At 45.4% G+C, this 25,128-nt stretch overlaps 1 protein-coding gene across 5 annotated transcripts in view; it reads right to left on the reverse strand.

Annotated features, from left to right (window-relative positions):
- Nucleotides 1–25,128, reverse strand: part of LOC310690462 (uncharacterized protein) — a 123,773-nt gene that overhangs the window by 97,531 nt on the left and 1,114 nt on the right. For 3 of the 5 annotated variants that reach the window (XM_083469373.1, XM_083469372.1, XM_083469371.1), the window contains exons 2-12: nt 23,202–23,286; nt 21,717–22,217; nt 20,923–21,096; nt 18,396–18,492; nt 17,998–18,104; nt 14,731–14,816; nt 13,325–13,468; nt 11,361–11,432; nt 10,282–10,425; nt 8,664–8,735; nt 5,882–6,427 (exon numbers count right to left, since the gene is read on the reverse strand). In XM_083469373.1, the coding sequence (XP_083325499.1) occupies nt 5,882–6,427; nt 8,664–8,735; nt 10,282–10,425; nt 11,361–11,432; nt 13,325–13,468; nt 14,731–14,816; nt 17,998–18,104; nt 18,396–18,492; nt 20,923–21,096; nt 21,717–22,217; nt 23,202–23,230 (1,972 nt within the window). In that variant the 5' untranslated portion in view covers nt 23,231–23,286. Of the gene's footprint in view, nt 1–5,881; nt 6,428–8,663; nt 8,736–10,281; nt 10,426–11,360; nt 11,433–13,250; nt 13,469–14,730; nt 14,817–17,997; nt 18,105–18,395; nt 18,493–20,922; nt 21,097–21,716; nt 22,218–23,201; nt 23,287–25,128 lie in introns of those variants that run through there. The other 2 variants (XM_083469374.1, XM_083469375.1) reach the window with 2 other exon arrangements.

Here is a 25,128-nt window from a genome sequence, read left to right on the forward strand (position 1 = left end):
CTACTATTATTTTAATGGAAAGGCACATCATAAGGAGCATCCATGTAGAAGTTGGATCAAGTATAGACTGGGATTCCAAATTATCTTAGCCAGTGCAAATCAAGATCCTTCCATGGGCAAGTCCATGCTGATCTTCACCAACCGACTGACTGCAGCAATGGTGTGGGCATACAGAGAGAAGTATCTTGTGTAGCTAGCACACAAGGGCAGATTCAACCAAGTCTGCACCCTCAGCATCTCCAGAGGTTTGGTCCATCATTCTGGCTGGAACTGGGGTTTGGTAGCACACACTACTTTAGTCCTGGAGGGGAGCTCTTCCAGCTGAAATGGTTATCTTTGGGGAAATGATATGGTTGGAAAGGTGAGGTCCACCAGTGTTCCAGGTGGCACAGAATTTGGGGGTGGGAGGAAGAAGAGGGGTGTTCTGTCAGCACTTTTACCCTATGGGAATGAGGCCCTGTTTTGGTGACCTTCCAGACCATGTGCACTGGCCAGGATCTTTGCCAGCTCTGAAGCCTCTAAAAGAGCCAATACACAGCAGGATCTGCGCTGCAACTGGCGCTTTAAAGGAGGTGATTTGTTTTTTGTTATAAAATTTTTATTGGTTTTTCACAATTTTTATAAACACAAACATTACACAATAAAAACAGACCAACACATAAACAAACATGTATAATTTCAAATCCTTTTTTCTTAAACCTTACTTCGCCGACTTCCCCATACCTCCCCTTTCTGCATCCCAATTTCCAAATTTGTTTCAGCAAATCCTGCCCCTTGGTTTTGTCAAATTTTCCCTTATTCTTTTCCTTTACTTAATCTTTTACAGCTGTAATCCCTTTTCTAAAACCTCAACATTTTAGCATTCATTAATTTTACAATGTTTCTTGAGATAAATTTTAAATTTCTTCCAGTCTTCGTCCGCCGTCTCTTTCCCCTGGTCACGGATTCTGCTGGTCATTTCAGCCAGTCCCATGTAGTCTATCACCTTCATCTGCCATTCTTCCAGAGTGGGTAAATCTTGTGTCTTCCAATACTTTGCGATGAGTATTCTTGCTGCTGTTGTAGCATACATAAAAAAAGTTCTGTCTTTCTTTGGCACCAATTGGCCGACAATGCCCAAGAGAAAGGCCTCTGGTTTCTTAGGGAAAGTACATTTAAGTACCTATTTCATTATATATCATTTCCCAGAAAGCCTTAATCTTCGGGCACGTCCACCAAAGGTGATAAAAAGTACCTTCAGTTTCTTTACATTTCCAACACTTATTATCAGGCAAATGATAGATTTTTGCTAGCTTAACTGGGGTCATGTACCACCTATAGATCATTTTCATAATATTTTCCTTTAAGGCATTACATGCCGTGAATTTTATACCGGTGGTCCACAACTGTTCCCAGTCAGCAAACATAATGTTATGACCAATGTCTTGTGCCCACTTAATCATAGCTGATTTAACTGTTTCATCTTGTGTATTCCATTTCAGCAACAAGTTATACATTCTTTAAAGGAGGCGATTTGCTTTGTGAAGCACTGCGCCGTCCCAAACTAACTCTTGGCAAACTGCTTGGCTGCCAACAGAAAGGGGGGTGGGAATAGCAGTGGCTGATATAAGTTTATAAAATTATGCATCACATGGAGAAAATGTCTTCCATAAACATGGTTTTCAAAAGTGAGTCCATAAGTGACTGTGGAGGCCTATTCTGGATCCACACGTCCTTCCACAGTGGGGACATAGGTTTCTGGGCAGGACTTGATTATAATGAGGGTTTGCCAAGCGTGCCTTCCTCTTAGCACATTTTCCCCTTTTGTCCTGAGTTTGGGCGTCTTCAAAGCCCATGACAGGTTTGTTGTTGGCTGTTCTCTAACTGGAGCACTGGCAGCCCAATGTTTCCCAGTTGTCAGTGTTTATGCTACATTTTTAAAGATTTGCCTTGAGAGAGTCTTTGAACCTCTTTTGTTGACCACCAGCATGACGCTTTCCATTTTTAAGTTCGGAATAGAGTAGTTGCTTTGGAAGACAATAATCAGGCATCCGAACAACATGACCAGTCCAACAAAGTTGATGTTGAAGAATCATTGCTTTGACACTGGTGATCTTTGCTCCTTCCAGTACTCTGGCATTAGTTCGCCTGTCAACCCAGGTGATATCCAAAACTTTTCGAAGACACTGTTGAAGGAATCTTTCAAGGAGCTGGAGATGGTATTTTTAAGTGGTCCACGTTTCACAAGCACACAGTAAGGTTGGTAGTACAATAGCTTCGTAAATAAGCATTTTGGTTTCCCTGCGAATGTCCTGGTCCTCAAACACTCTGCACTTCAATCAGGAGAAAGCTGCACTCACAGAGCTCAGGCAGTGCTGGATTCCAGTACAACACGACACTGGTGTTTCTCATAGCAAGTATAATGTCTAGAATTGTCAGGGAAACGCCACTGTAAGGTTATTTTGGCTGCCCAGGTGATCAAATGTTTTGCGAAGCCCCCGCCATGTCGTTGCTTGTTTTCTGAAGTGAAGAGGCATAACCTTTTTTTGCTCCGCATTTCCTCATCTTTAACACAGCTTATTCCTCTGCCCACACATAACATTACTGACTCTGGATGGTAATGACATATTAAGTTGATCACTTGATAATAGAAGGGAAGGGGGAGAGGAAATGGCTGGCTTCCATTTCCTCAGTGGGTGGGGATTAAGAAAAGAAAGTTAAATGGGCCTCGAATTGATGGGAATACAGTGGTGCCTCGCAAGACGAAAAGAATCCGTTTTGTGATTCTCTTCGTCTAGCGGTTTTTTCGTCTTGCGAAGCAAGCCCATTGACGGATTAGCGGATTAGCGCTATTAGCGGCTTATCTGCTGATCGGATCAGCTGATAAGCAGCTTAGCGGCTTAGAAAAAGGGGGGGGGAGGGAAAAAAGCCAGCAGGAACTCGCAAGACATTGTCGTCTTGCGAAGCAAGCCCATAGGAAATTCGTTTTGTGAAGCACCTCCAAAACGGAAAACTCTTTTGTCTAGCGAGTTTTCCGTCTTGCGAGGCATTCGTCTTGCGGGGCACCACTGTATCTGGATAGCTCCATTGGTTAGAGCGTGGTTCTGATACCACCAAGGTTGCAGGTTTGATTTCCTGTATGGGACAGCAGCATATTCCTACATTGCAGGGGGTTGGACTAGATGACCCTCAGTGTCCCTTCCAGCTCTACAATTCTATCTTCAGTTATTGGCATGTAATACAGGCAAAACTGCCCCCCCCATTTATGCAGGGGTTACGTTCCCATGCACCACACGTATATGAAATCACACATATTTGAAACACCATTGTAAAAGCTTGCAAACACCCTGTTATGCCCCTGCCCCATTCTGCCCCCTTTTTTGCGACATTTTTGTGACTTTTTCAGGTCACCTCTGGGTTCGGCATGATGCATGTATGCGTGGTCACGCACATATTGAACATGTGTAAATGGTGGTGACCTGCACCTAACAGATTTTGAGATTTTGGGCTAGTGTGAGGAGGCAGAGGAACAGTCTGATTGTTTTGAAGTCAGCAAAGAAGGAGAAAGAGAAGGGCAAAGGGAGAAAGGGGGAGGAACTCTGATTGGCTGTAAGTGATGCAGTCTGAGATGCACTGCCTGTGGAATCCGAAGCAAGCTTGGCTGATTTTCTGCCAGCTTTAGGAGTGTTTATTTGCTTCTACTATGCTCTACTTATATATTTGAAAATAAAGGAAAACTACAAAGACATTGGTCTCCAGTGGTCTCTTGTCCAAAGGAAAGTAAACCTGGGAGTCTGGCCCCTAGAATTTGCTCAGTGTTCTGGGAAGTAAAGGTTAAAGGACCCCTGGATGGTTAAGTCCAGTCAAAGGCGAATATGGGGTTGCGACGCTCATCTTGCTTTCAGGCCAAGGGAGCCGGCGTTTGCCCACAGACAGCTCTCCGGGTCATGTGGCCAGCATGACTAAACCACTTATGGCGCAACGGGACACCTTGACAGAAACCAGAGCACACAAAAATGCCATTTACCTTTCTGCCACAGCGGTACCTATTTATCTACTTGCACTGGTGTGCTTTTGAACTGCTAGGTTGGCAGGAGCTGGGACACAGCAATGGTAGCTCACTCCATCATAGGGATTCGAACTGCCAACCTTCCGATTGGCAAGCCCAGGAGGCTCAGTGATTTAGACCACAGCACCACCCGCGTCACCACAACAACATCATGCAGCAACACCACAACACAATCATGGGGCTGTTGTTGTTGTTTTGCATTATGATATTAAAGAGTGTGGTTCCAGATATCTGGGGGCAGGTTTGGTAGGATGAATGCTTCTCGGGTTTGCAAATTGTTGCTGCCACCACCGTGGCTGTTTGCAGCATCTACATCAGAGCTTTCCACACTTTTCACGCTGGCGACACATTTTTTAGACGTGCATCATTTCGTGGCACAATAATTCAGTTCTACTAGCAAACCATAAAGAGCTGCCCGCTCTCTTTCCAGTTCTGGGAGGAGTACAGGGAGCATTTGTGAGACACACCTACACATTGCAACCGACACACTAACATGTTGCAACACACAGCTTGGAAAACTCTGATCTACATAATGCCATCGGCATCAAAATGCCATAACATATCCCTGTCCCCAATTTAATCTGGATTTACCCTTCCTGGGTAAAACACAAGAGACATATAAACCCCATATGCAATATCTCAGTGGTCCGCTTGCAGATCAATCCCCTGTCAGGAAGCACCCATGATGCTATAAGCACAATAATGCCATAACATGAATATTTTTATTTTTTAAACCATTCCAGTTACTGCCATTTCAGCAGTGATCAGAAATAGGGTTGTTTGGTTTTCCTATACCTATAAAACTTTATATTAATATTATTAGGGTTTTTTTTAATGAAAAAAGCACTTTAATAATAATTAAAAGATTGATTAAGAAAGCAAAAATGGGCTTTAAAAATTGCACCGTCACTAAAGGTTAAAATGAAACTTTGCTGAGCTTCTGTTGGCTCCACAAACAGCAGCCATGTCACGCTGAGTGGTTGGAAAGAACGTAATGGGATGTGTACATACAGTGGCAGAGGAAGAGGAGTATGGGGGGAGCACACTGCCCCCGGCAACGCGATCCCGGTGGGGTGTTCCACACCCCCAGGATGCGTACCATGCCCCTGTGGAAGGCGCGCCACACCCCCAGGATGTGCGGCAGCCCCGTCCCCGCCTGCTCTCCGCCCCTCGGTGCCAGAGCATGAAGCTCCGCCACTGTGTACATAGAAATGTGCGCTGAGATGTGATTGGTTCTCTTTTACTGATGCACCACCCAAATGCTTTGAAAAGATGGAAGGGCCGCACAGTCAGAGAAAAGAACAGAACCACAGTGGAAATACAGGATAACAATGGTTGAATGAAATCTTCATGCAGAACCCTGTATAAAAGTGAGTGAATGAAGCACGGCACTAAATTTATAGTGTGGAAGCATCTGGCTTCCCTAGAAGCCATGCAGAATAGGGGCTTAGCAGCAATCAGGCTAAAAAAAAGTGCAGTCCTTGACCCTGGCTCCCTATTACAGTCATACCTTGGGTTACAGCCGCTTCAGGTTGCGTTTTTTTGGGTTACGCACCTGCCAAAACACGGAAGTACTGGAACGAGTTGCTTCCGGGTTTCGGCGGTAGCACATGCGCAGAAGTGCTAAATCGCAACCTGCGCTTGCGCAGATGCCCCGCTGCAGGTTGTGAACATGCATCCCGCACGGATCACGTTCGCAAGCCGAGTGTCCACTGTATTCATTAGAAGACAAATCCCACCTTGTGAATGACAACCACCCCTCCAGTTCATTTGATTCAAAATGTGCAAGTTCAAGCATGTATTGCATTGGATGGACAACATTTCAGAACCCACCTTGCTGGTCGGATACTGCTTCTGATGGTTTGCCTTCACTTTCGGAATCCGATGTCAGGAAGGTCTCTTCAAAGTCATACCTCCTTGGAAGATCCGTGTTGAAGGACAGCCGCTTCTTCTTCTTCTTCTGCTTCTGGATTGCGTCATAGTTGATCACTGAGAAAGGAACGTCCTCTTCTTGGCTTGCGCTCGACGACATCTTTCTTGCCTTCTGGGCGGAAATCCTGGCATCTTCTTTCAAGGATAAGGTGGAGGATAGAGGAAACAGAGTGTCCTGACTTGTATAGCCAAAGCTTCGTCGGACTTTTGGCCACTCAATGGTCTTCTCTTCCACACGGCTTTCAGGAATTGCAGTACTGGGTTTGGTCTGCTCAGCCTCAGCAGGCTTCTGGGATTTGGTTTTCCTTTTCCGTAGCTGGGCAATAGCGGTGTCATAATCGGGATTATAGAAGAGAGGCTGGTGAGCAGGCAGCATTCTCCATTGGGTCTCTGAATCATCCGTATTACTAGAAAAGCCCCGGGAAGACCCCCAAGTAGAGCTTTCATCTACAGATGTAGCAGAGAGAAGCAAAGAGACCCTATCAGATTCTGCAGCTTCAGCTGAAACAAGGCCTCTACAGAATAACACTTATATACAGTGGTACCTCTGGTTAAGAACTTAATTCGTTCCGGAGGTCCGTTCTTAACCTGAGGTACTACTTTAGCTAATGGGGTCTCCTGCTGCTGCTGTGCCGCCGCTGCGCGATTTCTGTTCTCATCCTGAAGCAAAGTTCTTAACCCGAGGTACTATTTCTGGGTTAGCGGAGTCTGTAACCTGAAGCGTATGTAACCTGAAGCGTCTCTAACCCAAGGTACCACTGTACTTCTGAAACAAAAATATTTTGCACAACAACTTCTAAACTGTGTGCAGGCAGGGGCGCATCAGTGTGCCGTGAGAGAGCTCTTAAGAGTTCAGTGAGAAGTAAATAAAATTAAAATGACCAGTCTCCTATGAACTGAAAATATGTATGCACAGAGAAGGCTGCCTGCTGCAGCTCATTAAGATCTAGTGCTCTGGCAGGACTGGGCTAATAATGAGGATGATGATAATGATAATGACAATTTATTAATGTGCCCCAGCCACTCTGGACATCTTCCAACATATATAAAAACATAATGAAACAGTAAACATTGAAACACTTTCCTATACAGTGGTACCTCGGGTTACATATGCTTCAGGTTAAATACGCTTCAGATTACAGACTCCGCTAACCCAGAAATATTACCTCGGGTTAAGAACTTTGCTTCAGGATGAGAACAGAAATCGTGCTCTGGCAGTGCGGCAGCAGCAGGAGGCCCCATTAGCTAAAGTGGTACTTCAGGTTAAGAACAGTTTCAGGTTAAGAACGGACCTCCGGAACGAATTAAGTACTTAACCCGAGGTACCACTGTACAGGGATTCCTTCAGATGTCTTCTAAAGGTTATCTAGTTTCTCATCTCCTTGACATCTGACGGGAGGGCATTCCACAGGGTGGGTGCCACCACTGAGAAGACCCTCTTGCCTGGTTTCCTGTAGCTTCACTTCCCGCAGTGAAGGAACCACCAGAAGGCCCTTGGATCTGGACCTCAGTGTCTGTGCTGAACGGTGGGGATGGAGACGCTCCTTCAAGTATACAGAGCCAAGGCCATTTACTCTCCATGCAGACACAGGAGAATGATCTTCTGTTAACGGAACTTACTCACTGCATTTTTCCAGAAGTCACTGCTCTAGGGTTACCTCCTTTTAGGAGGTAAAAGTCCAGATCAGTGACTTGTACAGAAAACAAAGGAAGGTATGCCTCTCTATGTCAGTTTGCATTTCTTAGTGCAGAAAGTATTGCTCTGATATGTAGAGATCTTTCCTATTCTAATTAATTCAAGAGGGTTCTGGAAGCTTCTCTGCGTGAAAGAAACAAGCAGAAGGTTCATGATATTTGGGTTATTCCTTCAGAGAAGCCGAGTACGGCTGGTTTAAACTGGTTCTCTTAGCTCTTTCAAGGTCATGCTGACTATAAAAGTAAGGCCAGAAGGAGCCAGGATTTCATTCTCTTTTTCTATCTCTTTCCCTTCTGGTGTGATATTCTGTACATACTGTTCGGGTATAGACTCATACAGAAGTTATTGTAAGTTTAAGTTAAGACTACTGCAACTGGATTTCTTATGGACAATGCCAATCCTGAATATATTGGATTTGTGACCATTCTGCTCATTTGCCTTCAGTAGCAGTAAAGCTCTGCTGGATGAAATATAATTGCCTCTGGTCAATTTTTGTTTTAGGTTTTTACTCTGCTAACTATATGTTGGAGTTCTGCTCTGGCTCAATATTGAGTAGAATTTCATGACCCTCTAAAAGTGGGTAAATCTTTTACACATACTAAGCCAAGTATGTTACTTTCTTTCCCCCTCAAGTCCTCTCCCCCCCCCATCCTATTCTGCTATGTCAGGTTAGTAATTCCAACCAGTTGTACAATGTCGCTGTAAGGATGTAGAACCTTTGCGTCTCCAAATGTTGTTCGACTCCAGTTCCCATCAGCCCCAGCCAGCAGGACCGATGTTCAAAAATGGCGGGAGTTGTGTTCCGGAAACATATGGATGGCCACAGATTTTTCCACAAGAAACAAATGTTTCTGAAGTACTTTGAACACTGTGAAAGTCCTAGGAAAACACTTGTTTCAATCGCTGTGCCTATTCAGCTTCAAAGAGGAGCCTTGCAAAATTCCTTTAGATAGACTCCAGTCCAGTTTATGGGCAATGATCACTTACCTAGTCCTTTATGGCAAACTGGTGGTCCTCTCACACGTGACAAAAATTCTGAGATGTTTATTTTCCCGTCCCCTGTAACAGAATGAAAGGAAATGTGTCCTGCATATTCAAAGGAATGCCTCTCCCCATTTAAACTCCAATGCTTAAAGGCTCCTGTTTTCAAGGTTGGGGCAATGTGGAGAAGGCCTCCCTCAGCCACAGTTCCACTTTTCCCAGTGAGGTCCACCAGTGTTGTCCAGTCCTGTTGATCTTCCAGACCAGCAGGCTGAGGAGAGTTCTTCAGCAGCTGGTGTTGATGCAACTGATTTGCAATTGGGAATTTGTTAACCTTTGGCTATCTGTAATTTGCAGGGTTGGGTGTCAGATTCTGGGTCCATCTGCACTACATAGTAAAGGCAGTACCATTGCACTTAAAGCAGCCATAGGTTCCCCTAAAGAATTCTGGGAAGTGTTGTTTGTAAAGGGTTCTGAGAGCTGGAAATAGGAGGCACCTATTTCCATCACAGAGCTGTGAATTCCAGAGTCAACCCTCTTCCCAGAAAACTTTGGGAATGGTAGCTCTGCGAAGGGACTAGGGGACATGGGTGGCACTGTGGTCTAAATCACTGAGCCTAGGGCTTGCCGATTGGAAGGTCGGCAGTTCAAATCCCGCAACGGGGTGAGCTCCCGTTGCTCGGTCCCTGCTCCTGCCCACCTAGCAGTTCAAAAGCATGTCAAAGTGCAAGTAGATAAATAGGTACCGTTCCGGCGGGAAGGTAAACGGCGTTTCCGTGCGCTGCTCTGGTTCACCAGAAGCGGCTTAGTCATGCTGGTCACATGTCAGCGGAACAAACACCGGCTCCCTCGGTCAGTAAAGCGAAATGAGTGCCGCAACCCCAGAGTCGTCCATGACTCGACTTAATGGTCAGGGGTCCCTTTACCTTTATCAACTCTCAGCATACTTAAGAAACCATACTTTTAATGCTGTGGCAGGCCAATAAGGGGAGGGGGGAGGGAAAACAAGCTTCCCCAGGCAGGGAGTTTCAAAGTTTGAGTGCAATAATGGTAAAAAAGGTCTCTTCCTTATTCCAAGCAAATGTGGATTTGGAATCAACAAGAGGCCCTCTGTAGATGATCTAAAGATGCAAGCAGGCTCCTATGGGAGGGGATAGTAGACCTTCGTATATTTTTATGCTAAACTGCAAGATTTTTCTATTTTCTCTAAACCCTAAAATCTTCTGATTTTATTCCCCCCCCCTTCCTCGCTCTCTTTCTTTTGCCCTCTCCGTCTCACTTCCCAGTTGCAGAAGAAAAATATTCCAGATGGAAATTTTGGCTGAGTGCTAAATAATACGGAGGGATGTAACTCTGTTACTTTCAAGAGGGGAGGCCAGGAAAGCCAGGTGTTCCTCTCTGGACTGGGCATGAATCTGAGCTGGAAGAGAATTTGAGGTCTTGTAAATTAACACCAATGAACCTCCAAAGTTCTTTTCTGACCCTGGATCAGGAGAACGTTTGCTGAGCTCAAGGACTACAGAGGCCTGGCTGAAATTTGCAGCCCACCAGTGAAACATTCAGTGCATTCACGCAACCCACCCCCCTCCTACTTCAGCACACACTGAAATTGGTGGATACTTACAGGTAACTCGGATGGATCCCACTGCATGTTGTATAACCTTGGGGCTCAGAGTGACCCCCAGGCAAGCCAAAATGGTCTCTAAGTCATCAATGGCCACCATGTCTTTCCTAATGTTTTTGAAAATGAACAGAGCATTCTTGAGAGCTGTAGAAAGTGAGGGGAAGAGAAGGAAGAAGAAATCTATTAGTGTGCACAAAATAACCACTTAATTCCAATATATTCCAGTGGGGGGATTATTCGGGCAAGCAGAGTGTTGCAAGGGAAACTATATTTGCCCTAGTTCTCCCTGCCAAGGAGTAGTTTAGGAAATTTCGCGCTTGGGCCCTATCTGCCATATTTTACCATACCAGTGTCAGTGAAGTTAAGGACACTGACTGGCCGAGCTGATGCGATGTTGACACTCATAACCGTGAACTTGTGTCTGCAAAAAACAGGGCAAAAGGCAGGTGTGGCTAAGCCTGGTGCTACAATTCCCAGCAATCCTTAATAGTGCAGAAGTCACCAGAATTCTTTGAGGAAAAGGATGAGCTTAAAGGTAGAGTGTGTACTCAGCCTAGGTCAGAAAATGGGAAACACAGCCATATTTTGCTCCATTTCTGTGGGATGTATCATCACTGCATTGCTTAACTTAAATGATTCTAACGAATCCATCAACTTGCTTGCCGCAATGTGCAAGGGAATGTGCTCTGCTGCTTGCTCACTAGCGTGAGTGAGGAGGGATAATAATTAATAATAATGATAACAATAAAATTTTATTTATATCCCGCCCTCCCCAGCCAAAGCCAGGCTCAGAGCGGCTAACAACAGTAAAAGTAACACAGTTTACATAAAATCACAATCAATTAATTGAAATATATCCTAAAATCAATTCATTCTAAAATCAATTCAGAATCAAATTAATGGCAACCATTGGGCTAGAGTTCTGTGAGGATTGCCAAAGGAGGGGGTCAGACTGTGCCTGGTGGAACAGCTCTGTCTTGCAGGCCCTGCGGGAAGATGTCAAGTCCCGCAGGGCCCTAGTTAATCAATATATCCTCTCCTACTTTCCTCAACATTCCCACAATTTCCCCTCCACGTACCCTCTCTTTCTGTGAAGGATGGGGTGGTCTTCAAAATGTCCAGGAAGTCAGCAAAATCCAAATTCCCATGCACTATTTTGAGAAGAAGAGGCAAGATAAATTGGTAAGAGATGTGGAGTACGCAGTACAAAATGTGCTCCGCAACTGAACCTCAGTCATGTGCCTCCAGATGTTGCCATTTAGCTTCTAAAATCACATGAATTTTTTTGATCCATTTCTCACGAAGTCATCAAGGAAATTTTAAATATCAAATTCTAGATTCAGGGATTATTCCCCCCCCCCCGGTAGGGAAGATTCAGCTGTCAGTGCACAGATATTTGCGCTGATGCTCAGAAGTGAGTGGAACAGGTTGAAGAAAAATGTTTTGGATGCTACAAAATATATTTTGATGGTTGTGCAATCATTATTTAGTATTTCTAATAAAGCTAAAACATGAAGCTGAAAAATCTGGATTAAAAAAATCTATTTTGATTTTGTTTGTGAGAAGCTGTAAATTGTGTTTGGTTTAGTTGTTTTCAAATTGTTGTGCACATTCTCGGAGCAGTAAAAGGTTTCAGGGGTGCAGTGCATATACGCAGATTTGGTTTCCTTTGGAAAATCACTGGAGGCTTACAAGAGTGTTGTAATAATAATAATAATAATAATAATAATAATAATAATAATTTATTTATACCCCACCCATCTGGCTAGGTTTCTACAGCCACTCTGAGCAGCTCCCAACGGATTAAAAACAGAATAAAACATCAAACATTAAAAACTTCCCTAAACAGGGCTGCCTTCAGATGTCTTCTAAAAGTCAGGTAACTGTTTATTTCCTTGACATCTGAAAGGGAGGGCATTCCACAGAGCGGGCGCCACTACAGAGAAGGCCCTCTACTTGGTTCCCTGTAACCTCACTTCTCACAGGGAGAGAACTGTGAGAAGGCCCTCGGCGCTGGACCTCAGTGTCCAGGCTGAGTGATGGGGGTGGAGACCCTCCTTCAGGTATACTGGGCCGAGGCTGTTTAGAATTTGTGTTCACTTACAAATATACAGGTTGATCAGAAGTGGAGGAACAGCATTGAATGCTCTGTCAGATGTCTCAAAGTTCACTGCTCCTACAGGACAGTCAACTAGCACTGTAAGATGCTTCCAGAACCATCCCAGCTCTCTGTTTGTCTCTGCCCAGTCTACACACACCACTTAATGACATTATTCCCAGCCAAAGGAAGAGGAAAGGGGAGGGGAAGAAAGACACATGCCCATCTCCAAAATGGCTCCCATACTTCCCTGCCAGAACAGCCTTTGGCAATTTCTTTATCCAATAGCAAAGGTATTGAGAAGCATCCCTAACAAAGGAGTGGTCCTGGGCCACTTTGCCAAGGCTACTAACAAGTTCTGACCAACCACACTTCAGGCAACATAAAGGTAAAGGGACCCCTGGCCATTAGGGCCAGTCACGGACGACTCTGGGGTTGCTGCGCTCATCTAGCTTTACTGACCAAGGGAGCCGGCATACAGCTTCCGGGTCATGTGGCCAGCATGACTAAGCTGCTTCTGGCAAACCAGAGCAGCGCACAGAAATGCTGTTTACCTTCCCGCTGGAGTGGTACCTATTTATCTACTTGCACTTTGACGTGCTTTTGAACTGCTAGGTTGGCAGGAGCAGGGACCGAGCAACGGGAGCTCACCCCGTTGTGGGGATTCGAACCGCCAACCTTCTGATCAGCAAGCCCTAGGGCTCTGTGGTTTAGACCACAGAGCCACCCATGTCCCTCAGGCAACTTACACCCATTTGGAGAAATCTTCTAGTCAAGAATCCCCAAGTTGGAAGGCCCAGCCCCTAAGAGGTCATTCAGCCCAACGCCCAATCCAGTAGCAATACATATCCCACAAATTCCAAACACCCACCTCCCCATTTGTTTCCAAGGAATGCAAAATTACTGTTGCCGACAACCCACAGGCCTGGGAGTGAGAGCACGCACCATCCATTGGAATGAACTTGAGAGCTTGGTACATCTCAGATTTGGTCAACAGGATTCCCAGCGTGTGCAAACTAAGGAGGAGGTTGCTGATGTTAATCTTCCCCTTCTTGATGGCACCAAAAATGGAGCAGGCCCTGGAGAGACCTGGAAAAAATAATAACACTGTGGATCTGGTTTTTCCCTTCACCGCTGTCCTGTCCCCGCACCCTCTTGCCGGATCCAGAATGTCTTCAAATTCTGGATGCCATTTTTTTGGTTCTATAGCGCTCTCTGGAATTTGGCCTTTTTGGCAACAACATCAGTGAAAGGGGAATGCGCATGCGCAGCGGCGACAACCCACATTTACAAAGCCATAGGCAAAAGAAGTTCAAGTGCCCCTTGCCCAGATTTTTTTTTGCTGACATTAATAATAATATAATAATTTATTATTTACACCCCGCCCATCTGGCTGAGTTTCCCCAGCAACTCTGGGCGGCTCCCAATCAAGTGTTAAAAACAGTACAGCGTTAAATATTTAAAACTTCCCTGAACAGGGCTGCCTTCAGATGTCTTTTAAAGATAGGATAGCTGCTTATTTCCTTCACATTTGAAGGGAGGGTGTTCCACAGGGTGGGCGCCACTACTGAGATGGCCCTCTGTCTGGTTCCCTGTAACCTCACTTCTCACAGTGAGGGAACCTCCAGAAGGCCCTCGGCGCTGGATCTCAGTGTCTGGGCTGAACGATGGGGGTGGAGACGCTCCTTCAGGTATACAGGACTGAGGCCGTTTAGGGCTTTAAAGGTCAGCACCAACAATTTGAATTGTGCTCGGAAATGTACTGGGAGCCAATGCAGATCTCTCAGAACCGGTGTTATGTGGTCCCGGCAGCCACTCCCAGTCACCAGTCTAGCTGCCGCATTCTGGATTAATTGCAGTTTCCGGGTCACCTTCAAAGGTAGCCCCACGTAGAGCACATTGCAGTAGTCCAAGCGGGAGATAACTAGAGCATGCACCACTCTGGCGAGACAGTCCGCGGGCAGGTAAGGTCTTAGCCTGCGTACCAGGTGGAGCTGGTAGACAGCTGCCCTGGACACAGAATTAACCTGCGCCTCCAAGGACAGCTGTGAGTCCAAAATGACTCCCAGGCTGCGCACCTGGTCCTTCAGGGGCACAGTTACCCAATTCAGGACCAGGGAATCCCCCACACCCGCCCGTCCCCTGTCCCCCCAAAACAGTACTTCTGTCTTGTCAGGATTCAACCTCAATCTGTTAGCCACCATCCATCCTCCAACCGCCTCCAGGCACTCACACAGGACCTTCACCGCCTTCACTGGTTCTGATTTAAAGGAGAGGTAGAGCTGGGTGTCATCTGCATACTGATTGTCATCAAGAGAGGCACAACACAACTCCTCCAATTCATGCATTACCTCTTGCTCCGGGAGCAAGGCATGTGTCAAACAGCTCTCCCTCATCACAGAAGGTCGTGTAGAGATTGTACAAAACTTTGCTCCTCCTGCCAAGAGACATGCATGCAGCTCATCATTACAACAATTTGGGTCTCTCCCTCCCTCCCTTTTACAGTGATGAACTCAGATTTATCGATGACAGAGGCCTCAACTAGCTGGCCAGTAATGGAATACAGTGGCACCTCAGGTTACATACACTTCAGGTTACATACGCTTCAGGTTACAGACTCCGCTAACCCAGAAATAGTGCTTCAGGTTAAGAACTTTGCTTCAGGATGAGAACAGAAATCGTGCTCCGTCAGCGTAGCAGCAGCAGGAGGCCCCATTAGCTAAAGTGGTGCTTCAGGTTAAGAACAGTTTCAGGTTAAGTATGGACCTCCGGAACGAATTATGTACTTAACCTGAGGTACCACTGTATTCCATTCAGCTGCTGCTGCAGAATCTTTCCATGCCAGTGTCTGCTGCCTCCCTAGAAGCAGTAGTTCTGGCATGGAGATCCTTGCGCCTGGTGTCAAAATGATGCCATGGCCGACGCTTCACGTTATGCAAGGTGCAGGATTAAACAATCCCCAGCAATTTATTTCCAGCAATCTGCACGACGTCAAGTCAATCTTTGCTGTTTCGATCGGGCATCGCAACAGAGAACGAAGAAATAAAACTGCAACTGTGACAAAATAAAATATGCACCTTTACCTACCATCCTACTGAGAAAGCAGAAAATTGGCTCAAACTTTGGAAGCTGACAAAGTGAGTCCCACCACTGCCAAATTGGTCACCCTGCTGTAACGATGGGGAACCTTTTTCAGACCACACAGAACTACATTTTCTTCAGGGCTGCCTTCTAATGAACATCCCCATAATGGGGGAGACTAGAGGCAATTTTTACCTTTGTACAGTAGCCTAGTTTCTTCCCCCCCCCCCCTTTTAAAAATAATTTTTATTAAATTTTCTGTTTTACATTTTACAATATTCATTTAAACAACCTTAAAATATCAGTGACTTCCCTTCTTCTCTTTCCGTGGTTCATTTTGCATAAATCCCTGCATATTTTACATAAACTAAACCATTCAGTATTCCATTATTACATCCATCAAAACCTAAACACACTGCTGAATTTATCTTAATGCTGCCACCGTTTTCAAGTGTACACAATCCCCCCCCCATATATTCAATAAACATTTTCCAATCTTCTTTAAACATATGTTCTTCTTGTTCTCTTATTCTATACGTTAGGTCCGCAAGCTGTGCATATCCTGTCAGTTTCAGTTGCCATTCTTCTTAGGTTGGGAGCTCGCTAGTTTTCCATTTTTGAGCTAACAAAACATGGGCCGCAGTAGTGGCATACATAAATAACCTTTTTGACACCTGGGAATTTCCGTCTGAATTATCCCAAAGAAAAGGGACTCTGGTTTTTTCAATTCATTGTGAATTATTTCCCAATACTCTTTTACCCTTTTACAGGTCCACCACATATGAAAGTACATTCTTTCGTACGTTCTACAATAGTCTAGTTTCTACCCAGGTCACTAAGGCTGTGTTCACAACCCCTGCTATGAAACATAGTAAATCATCAAACCATCAATTCTAGCAGGCGGGGAGTCAACTTTATGGTATAATTTGGGTTTTGAATGATTAGCATTATTAATAGTATTATATTTTGGCGTTTTTATAATGAGGCTTTCATTGGATTATTGTAATTGAAAACTAATAAAAATTATTTTTTAATAAAGGAATCCTTAAGCCACTCCTAATTCATCTCCAGTCAAGGTGTGAACACCTTTTTTAAGGCATCCCCTGCCCAATCAGTGCCCGTTGGTGTGTACCCAAACAGAACTAAATCTGACACTACTTAAGCCGCGTTGATGGGAACAGTTGAGACATAAGCACTGCGAAATGCACTGGAGAAAATAGCAACTTCACTGTGATCTAAGGCGGTAATGTGAACACGCCCCAAGAGGCACTTTGAGAGTTCAGTAAATACATTCCACCTAGGCAAAAACACTGGGTGCAAGAGGGAGGCATTGAAGTAGGCCTGGTAGGGGGATTTCGGTTAGGAAGGACATGGCCTGGAGAGAATCCTGAAGAGAGAGGGGAAGTTAAAATGGAAAAGCAATGTTCTGCAGTGCCCATAATATGCAGACTGGCCTGAAGTCAGATGTCTCTGGGACTCACTCTTAGAAATGCCAGAATTCAAGCTCTGTTGCTTTGAGCCAAAAAGGTCAGTCTTTTTTGCTTTAAGCCAAAAAGGTCAGTCTTTTTTGCTTTGCACTGAGTCCTGTTTCCAACAGTGATTATGAGCTAGATGCCCACAAGCCGAGCATGATTTTTCAGCTATCCCTTATGCATTGTATCCCAGAAGAATTTGACATTCATACTGATCAGGGCGGATAAAAATTAATGATTTTAAAAAATATATATATCAGATTTTTAAAATTTAAATTGGATTTTTAAAATAAAATGCTTTTGGAGGAAAAATCTTTCTAAATATAGTTTTCTATTTAAGTTACAGTATAGTCCAAAGGCTATTCATCCGGAAATAAGGATTTAAGTTTTTAAATGTGTGCTAAAACTCAGTCTAAGTTTTTTTTAATTAAAAAAATTGTTTAACCACATCAGTTAACAAACATGGATCCATATGCTATAATGCTATTGCTTTAGTTAAATAAATTGTTTAATTGTTATTAAGGAAATGATTATTTTTCTCCTTCCGATAAAGTACAGCAGAAAAGTTGTCCAGATATAAACAGTTAACTTATTAAACCTCACAATAATTTCATAATTATCTATGTATGTCTAATAGTATAACCAAATAAGTAATTTTTGATATAACTGTGGAAAAAAACTAATCTGAAAATTTATTATTCCAAAAATGAAACCTTCATCTGGTTGTAAATATTAAGATTATACCAGCAAGAATGAATCTTTCTGTAAAAAAAAAGAAAAAAAGATTTAAATCAAGTCTTACTGACTAGTGATTCAGATCAAGTCTTACTGACTAGTGATTTAAATCCTAATTTAAATGAAATCCACCCTGGTACTGCTACTCAATACTTATTCTGAATGTGGAAATTCCTTCACAGCTAATAGCAGCTGACAAAGCCACTGGTTAATTAATTTGCTAAATGCCTGTCTGTCATATTGCGTCAGATAGAATGATAGAATTGGAAGGGACCGCAAGGGTAATTTGGTCCAACCCTGTGCAGTGCATATTCCAACCTGCCCAGATACCTTAAACTGGGTGAAGTGGTCCTTGGCGGCTGAGTTTTGATGAAAATCTTGCTTTCTTTCACCTCCTTCCTGCCAGCCTTTTGCATCCTCTCGGCTGAGGAGGAGACCTGGCACAGGGGAACAGCAATATGGACTTAGCTTTAAAGACCGGCAGGCCTGAAAGCTTCAGCTGCTGACCTCCTCAGTCCCTTAGGTCAGTGAAGGAAATTCAACTCCATCCCACTTTTCACCCGGGAGAAATCTGTGGGGATGTAGAGGCAGGGCTGGAGTAACGTAGATGATGTGCTGGCACAACATCATGCTGGCATGTCACCTTCACCTTCACCACCACCACCAGTGCAACCCAGTTGGGGGAGAGACCAGAACAGAGTGGGACTCCAAACCTGAACGCCACACACCTTACATCTTTTGAACTTTGCACGCCGCTTTTTCAGAAAGAAGCTTTGGTAACACGGTCCTTTTGTAGGGTTCACGGGGCTGTGCCTGATCATCTGCCTGTGAGAAACAGGAAATGTGGAAGGAGGGAAATAATAATAATAATAATAATAATAATAATAATAATAATAATAATTTATACCCCGCCCATCTGGCTGGGCTTCCCCAGCCACTCTGGGCGGCTTCCAACAAAATATTAAAATACCGTAATACATCAAACATTAAAAGCTTCCCTAAACAGGGCTGACTTCAGATGTCTTCTAAAAGTCTGGTAGTTGTTGTTCTCTTTGACATCTGGTGGAAGGGCGTTCCACAAGGCGGGTGCCACTACCGAGAAGGCCCTCTGCCTGGTTCCCTGTAACTTGGCTTCTCACAGTGAGGGAACCGCCAGAAGGCCCTCAGAGCTGGACCTCAGTGTCCGGGCAGAATGATGGGTTTGGAGACACTCCCTCAGATATACTGGACCGAGGCCGTTTAGGGCTTTCAAGGTCAGCACCAACACTTTGAATTGTGCTTGGAAACGTACTGGGAAATAAACCATGGAGGTGGGGTTTGCCTTTAGGCTGCCCCCCTGGATTTCTCTTTCTTTCAAAGGCCACAGAGGGCTTGCCTCAGGGCTGACACAGCTCAGGATTCCAACCAAGCATATAACCAAGCTCAGTGAAGAAGAAGAAGAAGAAGAAGAAGAAGAAGAAGAAGAAGAAGAAGAAGAAGAAGAAGAAGAAGAGTAGTAGTAGTAGTAGTAGTTTGGATTTGATATCCCGCTTTATCCCGAAGGAGTCTCAAAGTGGCTAACATTCTCCTTTCCCTTCCTCCCCCACAACAAACACTCTGTGTGGTGAGTGGGGCTGAGAGACTTCATAGAAGTGGGACTAGCCCAAGGTCACCCAGCAGCTGCATGTGGAGGAGTGGGGAAGTGAACCCGGTTCACCAGATTACGAGTCCACCGCTCTTAACCACTACACCACACTGGCTCCCAGGGCCGTGTCGTGTGTGACAGAAGGTGTCCCAGGCCTCAGAGACGGACTAGAGGACTTTGGGAGTGTTTTTAAAAGTGGCAGGACTTTGGAAACACATAGGCTGAAGGCTGAAGCTGCCTGCACGCTAACCCATTTGCAGTGCAAAAAATACAGCTTCTCTCAATCCAGGATTTCTCGGTCCAGCATTTGAAATCCCTCCCTTTGGTTAGGTTACCCATTCCTTTTCCTCCCTGCACATGCTTCCAGGTGAATGAAGAAGGAAGGGCTGGTTTGCCATCTTGATATACCCCCCACCAACCCACTGGGCAGGTGTCAATACGCACACACCCTTGCCAGGATCCCCTACATCTGCTTTCACATGGGCAAACAGAAGGGTAAGGCAGAATCAATCCATGACAAGCTTTTGTTTTGGCAGTGAAAACCGTTTCTTGAGAAGCAGTTTCTTGAGAAGCACTTTTCAGGGGCAAATTATATATATATATATATATATATATATATATATATATATATATATATGTGTGTGTGTGTGTGTGTGTGTGTGTGTGTGTGTGTGTGTACGCATGCTCTAGATCTAGATTGTGTATGGGCTATGCAGTGGCGTAGCGTGGGTTGTCAGCACCCGGGGCAAGGCAAGTAATTTGCGCCCCCTAACCCGTGGATTTGCGCCCCCTAACCTGTGGATTTGCGCCCCCTAACCCTAACCCCCAGATGTTGCGCCCGGTGCGGCCGGCCCCCCTGCACCCCCCACGCTACGCCACTGGGGCTATGGTAGGGGGGGGAGTGCCCTGTCTATGACTCAAGGTCCTGACACTGCCATTTGTTCCAATTCAGTGGTAAATTGCAGGTTTTCTCGGGGAAAGAGCTGGGACAGGAAGGAAGGGATTTTATCATTTATCATTTATCCCCCACCCATCTAGCTGGGCCTCCCCAGCCACTCTGGGAGGCTCTCAACAGAATTAATGATAATAATAAAAAAGCATCAGACATTAAAAACTTCCCTAGACAGAGCTGCCTTCAGATGTCTTCTGAAAGTCAGATAGTTGTTTCTTTCCTTGATATCTGATGAGATACCTAGAAGACCCTCTACCTTGGTCCCTGCCCTAAGGAAGGAAGGAAGGAAGGAAGGAAGGAAGGAAGGTAGGTAAAGGAGGAAAGAGAGAGGGGGGCAGGGAGGAAGGAAGGAAGGAAGGAAGGAAGGAAGGGAGGGAGGGAGGGAGGGAGGAAGAAGGAAGGAAGGAAGGAAGGTAGGTAAAGGAGGAAAGAGAGAGGGGGCAGGGAGGAAGGAAGGAAGGAAGGAAGGAAGGAAGGGAGGGAAGAAGGGAGGAAGGGAGGAAGGGAGGAAGGGAGGAAGGGAGGAAGGAAGGAAGGAAGGAAGGAAGACAGGCAGGCTGCTTGGACACGGATCTGGAAATCCCCAGGCTTGTACCTAGAAACACGGCACAAAAGGAAGTGTGGACAAGCCCTCAGACCCAGAGTCTGCCTTCCACTCCAACTTGCTGTATCGACTTACTCAGTTGCGCTGAAGCAGCAGTGGGTGTGGTAGGAAAGCTTGCATTCTGCAGAGTGCTGGCTAGGTATGTGATCCCTCCATTCATCATCAGTCTTCCACAAGGAGAAAGGAAGCTCTTCGTCCTGCGAACTCTGCAGCTCGTCCCAAGCTCCCTGCTTTAAGATTTTGAGTTTGCTAAAAAGGAAAGGGAAATCGAGACCCATCACAGATGTGATCGCTATGGTATAGTGGGATTGGAGGACCTCAGGAATGACAACTTATGATACAACTGGGCAACACGACCATAACGCAACCCCCCTAATATTGATGCGTAATCCATTAGAGGTTAGATAGAATCAATTCTCAGAGGCTTTGAAAGACATAGCAGAAGAGTTTGGATTTGATATCCCGCTTTATCACTACCCTACGGAGTCTCCAAGCGGCTAACATTCTCCTTTCCCTTCCTCCCCCACAACAAACACTCTGTGAGGTGAGTGGGACTGAGAGACTTCAGAGAAGTGTGACTAGCCCAAGGTCACCCAGCAGCTGCATGTGGAGGAGCGGGGAATCGAACCTGGTTCCCCAGATTACAAGTCCACCGCTCTTAACCACTACACCATAGAAATTCCTTTCTACTAAAAGTGTTTGGCAATCGAAGGTTAAGGCCACAAAACTGAAAAGACAAGCCCCACGTAGCTGTTATGACCAAAGGGCGTTTGAAAAGTTCACCCAACATGAAAGACTCGACTTGGAGCTGCAAGTAAAGGAGGGAAGCCCAGGTAGCTCACTTTCTACTGCGCGGTTGTTTCGCTTACCTGTCGAAGCCGCGCGAGGAGCGGTGAGCAGCTGTGCTCGGCTCCGTAGTAAGAGAGCTGGAAATATCATCCTTCAAATCTGTCGCAGTCTTTCCCCAGGATCGAGAGCTGCGATTCTGAGAATTCTCCTTCCCATCTTGGGACCGCAGCTCCGACGTCCCAGACGGTGTGACGAGCTCCTCATCGCTCTGATCCTTCCGATCTTGAGATTTACTGTCTTCGGACAGCTCAGTGAGGTCTTGGGGTTTGCCTTCGCTCTGATCATTTGGGTCTTGGGACTTGCTGTCGTTTTCACTCAGATCATTTGGGTTTGGGGATTTGCTGCTACCTTCGCTCCGGTCATTCAGGGATTTGATGTCATCTTCCCCATGCTCAATTATATCTTGGGATTTGTTGTCCTCGGTGTGTTCACTTAGATTTTGAGTTTTGTTGTCCTCCGCTTGCTGGTTTAGATCTTGGGATTTGTTCTCCTCGGCTGGCTTGTTTAGATCTTGGGATTTGCTGCAATGGAAGGAAGAAATGATTCCAGACACAGACATGGATTACATTCTGTATGTACCATTCCTCTGGTTTTGCCGCCCCTCACTAGGGAACAGATTCCACCAGCAGAATAGTTCTGCTCTATCTCAGCATGGGATATTATTGGTGTTAAGTTGTGGGTGAAAATATCAGACGACACAGCGATTCTTCAAACAGCTCTTGTTTATTCACAGGCCAGAACAGAACTGAACTGAAGGGTTCAGCCAGCCTGCTTATATAGAGCTCCACTAGAACGCAACAGTAACCATTTTCTGTGACTATCCAATCACTGAACGTCACTTTCAATCCCTTATTTGCATATATGGACCTGAACTATCTACAGTATCCCCCTGCTGGCCCAGGGTGAAAACTTCAGTACATAACAATTGGGACTTTCAATCATCTGAAATATGAGAACGTAGTACATTGGATGCTGCCTACAGTGGTGCGGTTGGGTAATTTGACGGTTTCGAAAGGGACATTTCATGTATTTTAAAAAGTCTCATTTTGAATTAACACTACATTTCAGCTCTAGCCAACATATTCCACCCCTAAGAAGCCTTTCCATTGCTTTATGTACCATTATGGGGTCAGTTTGAAACATGGTGCAGGCCTGAGGTCTATTTTTCAGCGCCAGGCAAAGATCAGCTCTGGAGCATGCAAGGACTAATAACACAAACCCGAGTACCTCTGACCATGTGAAGAGTACTGTTCCCTATTGAATAAGCTTTTGATAAACATCAGCTACTGTTGTAGTGGGGGGAGGGGAATAAGGACAATTTGGAGTAGGGATAAGCTATGTCAATTCAAACTGAAAGAATACTTAGGATTCTTTTTTTTTAAGCCTTGCCAAACATGCTGCAGAATTTCGCAGTTTATTATATAAAAACATTGTTGAAATTGTTAATCGTGATAAAAATACAATCAAAGGCAAAAGAAAACCAATGTTAAAGAGGCTGAAGTCACCTGCTCACAGGGCTAAGCGGGGCCTCCATTCTTCTGGGGTGGAAAGCGCAGCTCCTTCTACATCAGTGTTGTTGTGCAATAACTCCTAAATAACAACAATTTTAAAAGTAAGGCACAACGTAAAAGTGAAGATGCCCCTGGGTCTCTGGTGATGGAACCAGGACCAGTCGGTCCATGAGGAGGACTGAGGTAACTGCCTCAGGCAATGGAATCCAAGGGTTGGTGCCCCATGAGTGCCTTTCAGGCATGCCGCTGCCACCAGAGAAGTGGGCAGAGATTGTGGCAGTAGCTTCTGGGTTCTGGCAAGGTTTTGCCCTGCAAAACCTAGCAAGATCTATTGGCTATTTGCAGATCAGTTGCACTGCAGAAGGCATGCTGGGGAGACCACACATTACAAGGAACACAAAAATATCCTTTTGCTAGGTTTTAATAACAAAAACGCGGGGACGCAGGTGGTACTGTGGGTTAAACCACAAAGCCCAGGACTTGCCGATCAGAAGGTTGGAGGTTCGAATCCCCGCGACGGGGTGAGCTCCCATTGCTCGGTCCCTGCTCCTGCCAACCTAGCAGTTCGAAAGCACGTCAAAGTGCAAATAGATAAATAGGTACCGCTCCGGCGGGAAGGTAAATGGCGTTTCCGTGCGCTGCTCTGGTTTGCCAGAAGTGGCTTAGTCATGCTGGCCACATGACCCGGAAGCTGTACGCCGGCTCTCTCAGCCAATAAAGCGAGATGAGCGCCGCAACCCCAGAGTCAGCCATGACTGGACCTAATGATCAGGGGTTCCTTTACTTTTACCTTTAATAACAAAAACAAAAACTCCTTCTACAATATATCAATAAGCATGACCCAAACACCAACCCGTCCGCCAGGGGACTGAGAGAGCTAGGTGCTGCTCTTTATATACTATACCCAACAGCTTAATTAACATAACTTAACAGCACCTGCTATACTGATTCACAGCTGTAAAACTAGGTCATGTTATTTGCTCTGGCCCTTAAAGAAATACACATCTTGTGGAACAATAATGAACCTTCAAATTTAAAGAGACCATTCAACAAGATCTTCTGGGCCTCTTTGTCAGGATTCAAGCCTGCCTTCAGGAGAAACTGGCCACTCTCCAGGCACCCGGCTTGATCTCCCGGTTGACCTCCCTGTCTGCATTCCCAGCAAGACCCAGGGGGGGGAAAGAGATAGACAGAAACGTGGCCGCATTGCTCCTTTTCCGTAACACTCTTATGACAGCTCAACATAAACTGCCATCACTTCCTACTTTATCTATAGGTGGCAGAACCCCCCATGCTCGCTGCCTTCAGAGAAGCAAGGGGAAGTGGCAGAGGCTTCCAGGTTCCTGCGAGATCTCACAGATCTCCCACAAGATGCTACCCAAACCCATAAGCCACCACCGCCACCACTCAACCCTGGTAACAGAGTCTTGGGCAGTGGGTGGAAGTCTTCCATTTCACCTCAGGTGGCAAAACAGGATGGGCTGCCCTGGGATAGAACAGAAGCCATAATCTAGCTTTTATTAGCAGCCGGCCCTTTGGCCGGAATGGCCGTCCCTAGTAGATTTCATTCATTCATTCATTCATTCATTCATTCATTCATTCATTCATTTATTATATCAGACTATACCCGGAGATCTCAGGGCAGTTCACAGAAAAGATTGCAATATTTTAAATCAAAATAAAAACAACAACCCAATAACACCCCCCCCCAAAGAGCCACATTTTAAAAGGGTATAGGATGTCAATCAGATCAACCAAAGGCCTGGTTAAAAAAGAACGTTTTTGCCTGGTGCCTAAAGGTGTATAATGAAGGCACCAGGCGAACCTCCCTGGGGAGAGCATTCCACAGAAGGGGAGCCACTGCAGAGAAGGCCCCGTTCTTGTGTTGCCACCCTCCGCACCTCTCAAGGAGGAGGGTCTC

This window comes from Podarcis liolepis (genome assembly GCF_965112155.1).
Source record: "Podarcis liolepis genome assembly, chromosome: 13".
Lineage (NCBI taxonomy): Eukaryota > Metazoa > Chordata > Lepidosauria > Squamata > Lacertidae > Podarcis > Podarcis liolepis.